At 38.3% G+C, this 12324-nt stretch overlaps 1 protein-coding gene across 2 annotated transcripts in view; it reads left to right on the top strand.

Moving 5' to 3' along the window:
* LOC126291581 (uncharacterized) overlaps nt 1-12324 on the top strand; it is a 172685-nt gene that overhangs the window by 42132 nt on the left and 118229 nt on the right. For both annotated transcript variants that reach the window (XM_049985114.1, XM_049985113.1), the window contains exon 3: nt 3028-3273. In XM_049985114.1, coding sequence (XP_049841071.1) covers nt 3028-3273 — 246 coding nt within the window. The remainder of the gene's footprint in view (nt 1-3027; nt 3274-12324) is intronic.

The raw sequence follows: 12324 nt of genomic DNA, 5'->3' as shown, positions 1-12324 counted from the left end.
GTTTTCATATAATCACATATTGCAGAATCTACAGTGATTCCTAAGGGTAGTTTTTGATCTCAGAAAAGGTAATCGTTTTGAGCATAAAATTTGTCCCATAGTTCTTCAATAAATTGTCATGGACTGAATTCAAATGATTAGCATAAATTACCAGCCTGTGACTTGAAAGCAACTGCTGCTAGAAGGGGGTCAAGTTCTTGTACATAATTTTATATAATCAAGATAGTATTGTATCCAGAGTTAATTCCTATAAAATTCTTCTGTGTTGTACACCACATCCTGGTACACAGCATGATGTTCAATCCAGAAGAATTGCATGGAAATTGTATCCCAGGAAGTAGCAAGAATCATTTCATGCGAGTGACTAATTTTGTGATATGTTGCAGTAATTTCAATTCATTTGTGCACATATGGTACCATTTACTGTCGTCTTCATATACGTCAGTGCTCAGTCAAATGTGCAAAAGTAAATGCTCCACTGTTGCGTAACTCTACATCTTTATATTAAGTGGAGTGGTGAAGTGGAGGCACAAGACTTGATGGATAATTGCTTAAGAAAATGAAACATCTACAGCCATCCTTATGATGTCATCTTACATAAGTGAATGGCCAAAGTCCCATGGACCTCCAGTTGCAAAGGAAGGAGATACAGAAACTTAATGAATTGTTAGGGTTTCTAAAAAAAATAATTATTATGTGGTTGAGTTTCCAAATGTGTAACTAACAATTTTCCAATTAATTTCACCACATCTTTTTTTTTTAAGCAATTGTGTCCATTAACACCTAGGGGCTATAGCAGTGTTCAGTGCAGTGCAATATTTTTGAAAGTTGTCTTTGTTCTAATTAATTAGTAGTAGTAGTATTTTTCTATGGATCACGTTTACAGTGATACTGAACATTTGACAGTATTACAGATTAAGAACAAAAAAGTAATTTGTGTGGGTTGGAACTGTAATAGTGGCGCATCACTGTAACCACGTTATACACAATCATGGTGACTACATTGAAAGACAGTAAAACGTTGAAGCCTGTATCTACTTTGTATAAGCTGTAAATAAATAGATGCCACTATTAAAGTTCCATCCCTCGAATATACAGTCATTTACATTTTTACAGGTCTAGTTCGACAGGTGTCGGACAGGTAATTGACTTTGGCCTTATGGTAGAAACTATCCTGGCATTTGCCTGAAGTAATATAAGGAAACAGCGCAAAACATAACTCATGATGGTGGAATGCAGATTCTATCCTGTATCATCTTGAATACAAAGCCAGTCTCTTAACAGCAGTGCAGCATCATTTTGTTTATCCAAAGGGTAGAATCCTGTTTTACTTATACATTCTTGTAAAGAGGTTATTTCATAATGTAGAAACGTAGTTCTACTCTGTTCATGAATTTCTTGACATCAATCACTCCACACACTACCAGCTGGTAACAGAATCAAGATGATGATCAGTTTCCATTTCGTTATCATATCCCACATTATTAAGATCGATGATGAGTTTACAAAGAGGGTAAGGTGTAAGTATTAAATGTTGGAGAGAATAACACAAAAATTTTCTTGACAGAACATTATAGTACAAAAGTGTGTTGTGAAATGACAGGTTTTTGTTGTATCAAAGAAAAATAATCAGTGCTTGGAAAAGTAATATTATATTAATGTATAAAAAATCTGCTCACCGAGTGACTGCAGGAGATAGCATGTGAAAGATATTTGCACAAGCTCTGAGCCTGTTGCTCCCCTTGACTGCACAGAAAGGAAAGGAAGAGGGATGAAGGAAAAGTACTGGTGAGGAAATGGGGAGAGTTAAAAAAAATTACCCAGAACCTTAGGTCAGGGAAGACTTACTGGATGGGATGAGAAGGAAAGACTGATAGTTGGGCATCTGCACCAGGTGAGCATGGAAGTTGGGTGATAAGGAAGACAAGGGAGCAGTGAAAAAGAATTAGTTGCTGGAAAGAAATGCTGAGACCACAGAAATTATTATTATAATATTACTGCAGCTGTTGCAAATGTAATCTTTAATTTGCATACATATAAATGTTATTGAATTAAAATGTAAGTGACAGCTGTGTAACTATACACCATATGTTTTTCCCGGCTTTCTGATTTTGTGTACAGGGAACTGTGGTTTATGGACAGACATCAGGTCTGTAAGCTCCACTTTTTTCTATCTCTAATGACCCCGATGTTGACAGTATGGTAAACCCAAATCTTTCTTCAATTTTAAAATGTATCACTTTGACATTTCAGTGCTCAAGCCAATCAGCCCATTACCTTCTTTTGTTTTGCCATGTTAGACATGTTGTCAACAACTACACAATGATTGGGAGCATTATCAAGAGAAACTGTTGACATTGTAAACATGCAACACACACACGACTTCCTTCTGACATTGTCTGCTGTCATAGAACTAACAACAGTAATAATAAAGGATACAATACTAACCTTGCAAATATAAGAAATGAAAAGGTCTGGCAACTGCGGGTAGTGGCTGGTCTCATTCTTATGAGCCCTATGCTTGCTGTGCATTCCTCATGGCCCTCACCCCCACTGGTTCTTTTGCGGCTGTCAGTCCTAAAGCAAATTTTGAACAAACTGTATGTAGTAGTTTCAGTAAGTGTATGCTAATGAGCGAACTGGCTTTGTTATCACCCCTCCACCTTTCTAAGTTTAAGATTAGCAAGCTTTCTGCAAAAGACTTCAGTTATGTGCCAGAATTACTTCTTAGACAAGGCCGTGGTTAAGTTTTTCTCTTTGTTCAGTCCAGTGTGTATTCTGTCTTTAATGCCATGTAACATAGATAGTGTGTGAAGCTCTAAACCTATTTCAGTTTTATCTCTCAGGGGTGCTTTCATCTTTGGTCTAATTGGCTCTCATCATCAAATACAGGCACATGTAAAATGAAGACTTAACTTTATTTTTTGAACTATGTGTACTACTTTTCACAGTGTATCATTTTGTCATTATACAGCTCATGAAATTTTAAATATCATTGTGAAAGCTCTACACACATAATGTCCACAGAATATGATCCAGCACGGACTTATTCCCACGATGATGATAGCAACAGCAGCAGTGTGTTCGGGCACTATGACAGTGGGAAGGATGTACTGTCACCGCCAGTGTCACATCTGAATGTTCCATCCAGTAAAGGCAAGCAGAAGGTGAAATATTCTGGCTCCCCTGTACCATCCACAAGTAGGAGTGGCACCTCTAAGAAGCTGAGCATCGATCTCTCCAACCCAGCATTCCGAAAACCTTTAGACATGGGTAAGTGATGAACCTGTACTATTTGGCATTTGGATTTTGATCCTGTGATAACGTGTGATAGCTGCAGGATGGTGTGTTCTGGGGATTTGTTGTTGGCATTACAGTTGAGTTAATGGGTTCAAAATGAATCGGTTTAAAAGTATATTTTGTTTCAGTATCATATTTAGACTTAAATTAAGTATAGTAGCTGGTAACATGAAAAACTATTCTGAGCAGTCTGATGGACTGTAGCACAACCTGATACGAAATGCACAAAATTAAGTATAGTAGCTGGTAACATGAAAAACTATTCTGAGCAGTCTGATGGACTGTAGCACAACCTGATACGAAATGCACAGGTGTTCAGTAGTCTGATCTCAGGTTTTGAATTCAAAGGTATGTAGTCCAGTGCACCAGTGTTTCTGATTATGTCCTGTTTGAATGAGCTGTGACCATGTAGGCTGCAGATTCCTCGACTTGCACCATAGGATGGTGGGGTTTCGGGTTCCGCTAAATAGGTCAGGTGCTCACTACACACAGGAGGCAGCTACACAGGTAGCAGTTGCTGAGTGGTGTGAACTAGGCGGTTTCTTAGGTTAGACAGTCATGGGAAAGATCAAAAAGGGCTCCAGTCTCAAAGGGTACAGGGCAAAGAAAGAACGAGAATCGACCAAGCTACAGTCGGTATTGTGGTTATAAATTGTCATAGTTGTATTGGAAAAGTACCAGAACTTAAAGCGCGGATAGAAAGCACTGAAGCTGAAATTGTTATAGGCACAGAAAGCCGGAGATAAACTCTGCTGGAATTTTTACAGAGGTGTAAACCGTGTTCAGAAAGGATAGATTAAATAAAGTAGGTGGTGGTGTGTTTGTGTCTGTTTGTAGTAGTTTATCTTGTAGTGAAGTTGAAATAGATAGTTCCTGTGAATTACTATGGGTAGAGGTTATACTCAACAGCCGTATCAAAATAATAATTGGCTCCTTCCACCGACCCCCCAACTCAGATGATACAATAGCTGAACACTTGAATCTCATTACAAGTAAGTACCCCACTGAAACATGGACTATGAGGAAGAAAGACAGAGACAGGCTGGAGGCTTTTGAGAGCTGGACATGGCGGTGGATGGAAAGAATAAGTTGGATGGGCAGAGTAAAAAATGAAGAGGTACTGAGAAGAGTGGGAGAGGAAAGACAGTCACTACATGTAACAAAGAGATGAAAAATAAATTGGATTGGGCATATATTAAGAAAGAACAGTTTTAGAAGGTTATGTAGAAGGAAAAAGGAAGCGAGGAAGGAGGAGATTCCAGATACTGGATGACATGATTAATGGTACAACATACAGCAGCCTTAAGAAGGAAGCAATGGATCGCAGAAAATGAAGAGTTTAAGAACCTGCTAATATAGCAGATAACATGATGATGATGATGATGATGATGATGATGATGATGATGACCCTACTCATACAGTTACAATTGGTGGAGACTTCAATCTACCCTCGATTTTTTGGCAAAATTACATGTTCAAAGCCGGTGGTAGACAGAAAACATCTTCCGAAATTGTATTAAATGCTTTCTCTGAGAATTACTTTGAACGATTAGTTCATGAGGCCACATGAATTGTAAATGGTTGCGAAAACACCCTAGACCTCTTAGCCACAAATAATCCTGATCTAATAGAGAGCGTCATGACGGATACAGGGATTAGTGAACACAAAGTCGTTGTAGCGAGGCTCAAAACCATATCAACCAAAACCACTAAAAATAAACGCAAAATATATCTATTTGAAACAGCAGACAAAAATTCGCTAAGAGAGTGTCTCCATTCCTTCCAAGTTAATTCTGTAAGTGTGGCTCAAATTATGTAAGTATGGCTCAAAATCAAAAATACAGTATTGACAGCAATAGATAGATTCATACCACACAAGTTAATAAGACGCAGGACTGATCCGCCATGGTACACAAAACACGTCAGAACACTGTTGCAGAAGCAACAAAAAAACCTTCCAAATTCAGAAGAACGCAAAATCTCCAAGACTGACTAAGTTTCACGGAACCTCAAAATTTAGTGCAGACGTCAATGCGAGATGCTTTTAATAGTTTCCACAATGAAATATTGTCTCAAAATATGGTAGAAAACCCAAAGAGATTCTGGTCATATGTAAAGTACACCAGTGGCAAAAAACAGTCAATAGCGTCACTGCACGATAGCGGTGGAAATGTTACCGATGATGGTGCCACTAAAGCGGAGTTACTAAATACAGTTTTCCATAATTCCTTCTTGAAAGAAGACGAAGTAAATATTCCAGAATTTGAAACCAGGACAGCTGTTAACACGAGTTACATGAAAGTAGATATCTTAGGTGTTGCGAAAAAACTCATATCACTTAAGAAAGGCAAGTCTTCTGGTCCAGATGGTTTACCAATCAGGTTCCTCTCAGAGTATGCAGACACAATAGCACCTTTCGTAGCAATCATATACAACCGCTTGCTTGATGAAAGGTCTTTTCCTAAAGGCTGGAAAGTAGCACAGGTCACGCCAATATTCGAGAAAGGAAATAGGAGTAACCCATTGAATTACAGATCCATATCACTGACCTCAAGTTGCAGTAGGATTTTGGAGCATATACTGTACTCCAACAATGTGAATCACCTTCAAGAAAATGACTTATTCACACATAACCAATACAGATTCAGAAAATATCGTTCTTGTGCAATACAGCTATCTCTTTATTCCCATGAAGTAATGAGTGCTGCCAACAAGGGATCTCAAATCGATTCCATATTAATCCGACTATTAATCAAATTGCGTGGATATGGAGTATCGTCTCAGTTGTGTGACCGGATTCGTGATTTTCTCTCAGGGAGGTGACAGTTCGTAGTGTTAGATGGTAAATTATCGAGTAGAACAGAAGGGATATATGGCATTTCGCAAGGTAGTGTCATAGGCCCTCTGCTGTTCCTGATTTATATAAATGATCTAGGTGATAATCTGAACAGCCCCCTTAGATTGTTTGCAGCTGACGCTGTAATTTACCATCTTGTAAATTACAAAATGATCTAGAGAGAATTTCTGTATGGTGCAAAAAGTGGCAATTAGCTTTAAACAAAGAAAAGTGCGAGGTCATCCACATGAGTACTAAGAGAAATCTGATAAATTTTGGCTATACGGTAAATTGCACAAATCTAAGGGCTGTCAATTCGACTGAATATCTAGGAATTACAATTATGAGCAACCCAAATTGGAATGACCACATAGATAATATTGTGGGGAAGACAAAACAAAAGATAGCACTTTGTTGGCAGAACATTTATAAGATGCGACAAACCCACTAAAGAGGCAACCTACATTACGCTTGTCCGTCCTCTGCTGGAATACTGCTGCGCGGTATGGGATCCTTACCAGGTAGATTTGACAGAGGACATCCAAAAAGTGCAAAGAAGGGCAGCTCGTCTTGTGTTATCGTGCAATAGGGGTGAGAGTGTCACTGATATGATACACGAGTTGAGGTGGCAGTCACTGAAACAAAGGCAGATTTCTGTGCGGCGAGATCTGTTTATGAAATTTCAATCACCAACTTTCTCTTCCAAATGCACAGATATTTTGTTGACACCCACCTACATAGGGAGAAATGATCATCATAATAAAATAAAGAGAAATCAGAGCTCCAATGGAAAGATTTAGGTGTTCCTTTTTCCCACGCGCCATTCGAGGGTGGAATGGTAGAGAAGTAGTATGACAATGGTTCGATGAACTCCCTGCCAGGCACTCAAGTGTGAATTGCAGAGTAACGATGTAGATGTAGATAGAATAATTGAGTGGGGGTGGGGGTGGGGGGGCACAAGTTATTGCATTATATCAGAAAAGGTTTCAAAGAAGGTGTGCAGGCCCAGATTCACAAGTAGCAATCGTATTGTGAAGTGGAAACATAATCTGTACTTGAAACACGGCCGGCCGCTGTGGCCGAGCGGTTCTAGGCACTTCAGTCCGGAACCGCACTGCTGCCACAGTCGCAGGTTCAAATCCTGCCTTGGGCATGGATGTGTGTGTTGTCCTTAGGTTAGTTGGGTTTAAATAGTTCTAAGTCTAGGGGACTGATGACCTCAGATGTTAAGTCCCATAGTGCTTAGAGCCATTTGAACCTCTCTCTCTTTTTTTTTTAACTTAAAATCCAGTCATTACTCTTGTGGACCTACAAAAGTAACTGATAGCAGTCACAGTCCTCCAAAGAATTGTGATTTGGCTGACATATTTCCTAAGATATCACAGGAATGACTCTAGTGATTAAATGTTCAATTGTAAGGTCCTTCAGCTTAGTCTTCAAGGCTACACTGTTACCAAGAAGCCACCAAGTACAAGATTGACTGTGCACCATTAATTAGTGCTTGCTATGTTATGCAACAATGACTTGTGTTGTCACTCATGTATAGGGGAAAAAATGCCATGACTAGTCATTTGTGTGAGAGAATACAGCCTGTGTTTTTAAGTTATTCATAACTAGCTACAATGTAATGAAAAAAATAAATTTTATATTGTGGTTTCTAAGATGTAGATGTGTCCTTACTACTACCATTTTTTTCCCCTTCAGTAATGCCAGATTAACCTTGCTGCTGGGTAGGCATTTAATTGTGCTATTGGGCATCAGACTAATAGTGGCGAGCACCAAGCTGGTATAAATTACTCTTGTAGTAATTCTTACTTCTTTAGTCTGGCCTACTTTAGTAAATTACTTCTGTAACCATATACTCTTTTAATAACTGTTGGAGACCTCAATTTCTGTTTACTTCTTTCGCATGCATTACGTTCTCTCTCTGAAAATACTGATTGTCAGCAGACATTATTGCATAACCTTCTGTGTAATTTATGTTCATCACTATAATTTTGAAGCTAGAAAGGATTATTAAAATTGCAAAATGTAAATGCTATTGTACTAATTAATGATAAGATCTGTGTATTACGGAAAACAAACATGCTATTAATGGACGAATCTAACCCCACCATCTACAGCTACCAATGACCATTTTTGGTTGTTGACATGTATTAATTTAAGCACCAGTATGGGATACGAGCTAGTAGCAACATGGAGGTAGCCAAGAAACGTTCAAAAAACATATCAGAAAATGAAAAAGAGTGGTTTGCTGAAATAATGAAAAAGTACATTACTACTACTGAATCCAAAAAAAAGGAAGAAGGATGCTTGGGAAAAAATACACGTTGAATACAACGTAGAAGCTTTTACACAAAGGTAACAAAAGCAGCTTTTTCGTAATTTGGAAGGACATGAAAGCGAAAGCAAAGAAAATGAAAGCTAAATGTTATCGAGAACAATTTCAAACTGACGATGGAATAGGTGAGGTGAAACAAAGATTGACATTAGAAAACAAATGGTTGTTCGTATGATCCAAGTTTTCGAGGGGATAGCTGGAGTTAGCAACCTTGACACATCTGAAGATAATGTGATATTTTCAAGCAACTTCGATGATGATAACTTCACTGAAGGTAGCAATGAAACTGCAGAAGGTGGAACTTTACCCCATAGCAACGAACCTCAGCCTCCAGTGTCTGGTGGGAGCTTATCAGAAGATGTGCCCAGCAAAAGAGGAAGAGAATATGCAGTTGTAGTGAAGAACCAAGAGTTGTTGAAAAAAGCAGTCAAGCTTCATTCCTTAAAAATGTGTTTAATATGAGGAGAATACAATGCAAAAATGTTAATAGACAGACAAAGAGAAATCATGGAAGAAGAGTATAACCTTAAAATGAAAATTATGAATAAGTTCAAGAACTTAATTGAGCAAACGTCAGGTTTCAGTTCTTCAGCCAGTGTGCTCAAGAAATTTGTGAATAAATAAGGAAATATTTATAAAATAGAAAGAAACTTCCACATGGGAAAAATATATTAAAAACAAAGATTCCAAGACTTACCAAGCGGGAAAGCGCCGGCAGACAGGCACATGAACAAAACACACAAACACACACACAGAATTACAGACTGTGTATGTGCGGATGGATATATGTGTGTGTGTGTGTGTGTGTGTGTGTGTGTGTGTGTGTGTGTGTGTGTGTGCGCGCGCGCGCGAGTGTACACCTGTCCTTTTTTTCCCCTAAGGGAAGTCTTTCTGCTCCCGGGATTGGAATGACTCCTTACCCTCTCCCTTAAAACCCACATCCTTTCATTTTACCCTCTCCTTCCCTCTTTCCTGACGAAGCAACTGCCAGTTGCGAAAGCTCGTAATTCTGTGTGTGTGTTTGTGTGTTTTGTTCATGTGCCTGTCTGCCGGCGCTTTCCCGCTTGGTAAGTCTTGGAATCTTTGTTTTTAATATAAGGAAATATTTATACGTATAAAACATCTTCTGTTTCCTTGATACTTTTTCAAGTGGTTAATATGTACTTGTTTCTTGTATGGTATAATATTTGTGTTTATTATTTCAGCATTGGTGCTAATTTTTGTTATTACCACATTCTAATATTTATCTGAATTTGCAATATGAGTCCTTTTTTTTAGAAATAATTTAAACATTTTATGACTTTGTATACTCAATTAAGAAATAAAACGAGACTGTTAATCCCCCAACAAAAAAAAAGAAAGAAAAAAAGAATGTAACTCTAAAGTTACAGATAAATAGAATGAGTCACTTTTCACAGCAGTAGTGACAATTCGGTGGCTTATTTATTCATTTAAGAAGGAAAAGTCTTAACACTTCAGTTCTGATTTTAGTAGCAAATTAGGTACAATTTTAATTAAAGTAATTAAGTTAATAGACCTTCTGACAGCTTGTCATGCTGCTGGCTAAAATGCATATTGTTTGATGTTATTCACCTCCACAGCATCATCAGGGTGCAACACATCTTTAACTGCTATTCCAAAGTTGTGTGGAACTGCAGTGGCCACCATAATATTTCCACACTTGTTTTGGTTTAAATCACATTGTTGTAGTGAGAACTTGGAAACATTTCTTCCAAACACTGAATGCTCACTCTATTACACATCTGGTAGCAGTATGGGCTCTATTGTAGCGCAGTTTGGAACAATGGTGTCACAAGATGTTTGGTGGTTTGTTGAATATGGTGGATACGCTCTCTCCAATCATATTGTCCATTTTCAAACTATGCAGCAACTCTACTATTGTCCCAAATGCATGCATCATGCGTGGAACTTGGCCAATGGCTTATCACGTTCAAAATCTTCATATTGGCATCATAGATGATTTGTGTATTGATAGAAAAGAAATTCTAGCCATTTCTGTATAGTTCTGCTTGTGCTCCAGAAGGACAAAGTATGGGTGCTTATACACAATCTGTGGCCCTTATGACTTTTGGGAATCCACCTGTTCGATAGAATTCCCTTTTGTTCTTTGATATATTTTCTTTGCTCTGTGACACGGACACATACAGTGACAATTACACTGTTTATCACACTGTTAAAAGCTCTTCCAGCAGTACTATGATTGATATTAATGAGATTTGCTACGATATGATAAGAACCTGTGCGAAAGATTTGCAGTCCACAAAGAAGTTACAGCCTAGGAGACAATGCAAGGTTCCTGTCAGAATTATGCTGCAGTAACAGCTCCACCATGCCGAGCAGCGACTCAAAAGATTCCTTAAAAAACCCAAATTGCTCTATGAAATCACCGTCGCTATCACAAATGGGTCTCTTCTTTCCATTACAACCCTCCTTCTTGGGATGTTCACTTCTTCCTCCATCTCCATATATTCTTCGTCGTCCAGATAATCCCTAGAATTCAACACTTAAAACACAGATCTCAAAGAGCGTACCTTACTCTCTTACTGTACTCCTATTACTGCCTAGGAGTAAATCTTACTAACATAGTTGTGTACATTTCAGTAGTGCTCTACACCAGTAATGGAGTAAATAAATTTACTTTGGAAGGTTCTTGTCTCTTAGTAACTTACTACTTTGGTTTCACTTACTCCTGGTTATTGCTCGGCATACTAAGTTTAGCTTTTTTTGAATGACTTGTACAAGATAATAAAATTAAGAGCACATCAGACTAGTCGAAAGACTGATGGCTTGAGAGGAAACAATCCATGATATAGAATGAAGGTTAATTGTGAAATTCACGGTGATTAGAGCCAGCTGCACTAGCTTCATAATTTTTTTAATTATAGCTGCTTCAATATGATGTGGTATATTAAAATTTAAAATGTGTCTGTTGTTTGAAGGCAACAGTGCCAGTAAAATTGCAGTAATATATTTGGGTAGCTTTAAGGAATATAATAAGCCTGTCTCAACTTAACACTTTAACGTACCACATCCACCAAGATTAGTCCAGGTGAAGATTAAATTGACACTCAGTTAAATGGTGACACCAACTTAAATAATAAAATATTTGGTGCAGTTATCAGTATGGCATGCCGAAGCAATCCAGACCATTAAATGTTGGAAGCATTGAGGCTGTGGGTCTTGTGGTCATTCTAAAAGCTTGACATTTCTGCTAAAGGACAGCAGCTTTATACATCATATTCTGGATTCACATTATGCTATAACAGTCCTGGAAATCTTGAGCGCCATTGAGGCAGAAAACCTTCTTGGGTAGGGGGTAATTGAGTTCCAGGCGTTGAGGTGGAAAAAAGCAAATATGTTGTCTTTGCCTGGGTAAAATCATGTAATGGGTTTACTAGTCGTGAAAATAACACCGAGCTAAGTAACAGCTGCTGCAGGGTACATTGGGACTGGAATCCTGATGACAGTTTATGTCTGTGTTTGTTCAGTAGCATAGCAGAAGACTTTTAACAAAAATGGGAGCAATCAAATGACACAAAAGAAAGGATTATGCATTAATTTATTTCCCTCCAGTTTCTCAGTTTCTCGAAGCCTTCCCTCGTTAATCTTGGTTGTTATTGTTGTAGTTGGAGTTGCTTTTAATCAGAAAACTGGTTTGATGTAGCTCCTTGGTAGTCTATCCTGTGCAAGCCTCTTCCTCTCTGTATAATTACCAGTCCAGACATCTTATTTGAATATGCTTACTGCATTCAAGCCTTGATCTCCCTCTACAGTTTTTACACCACCCCCTCCCCTCTCCCCATTTCTTTGTTCACCACTTCAGTTC

This window comes from Schistocerca gregaria, chromosome 9, assembly GCF_023897955.1.
Source record: "Schistocerca gregaria isolate iqSchGreg1 chromosome 9, iqSchGreg1.2, whole genome shotgun sequence".
NCBI classification, from domain to species: domain Eukaryota; kingdom Metazoa; phylum Arthropoda; class Insecta; order Orthoptera; family Acrididae; genus Schistocerca; species Schistocerca gregaria.
The sequence above is the reverse complement of the archived record's forward strand: the minus strand, read 5'-3'. Positions and strand labels throughout refer to the sequence as shown.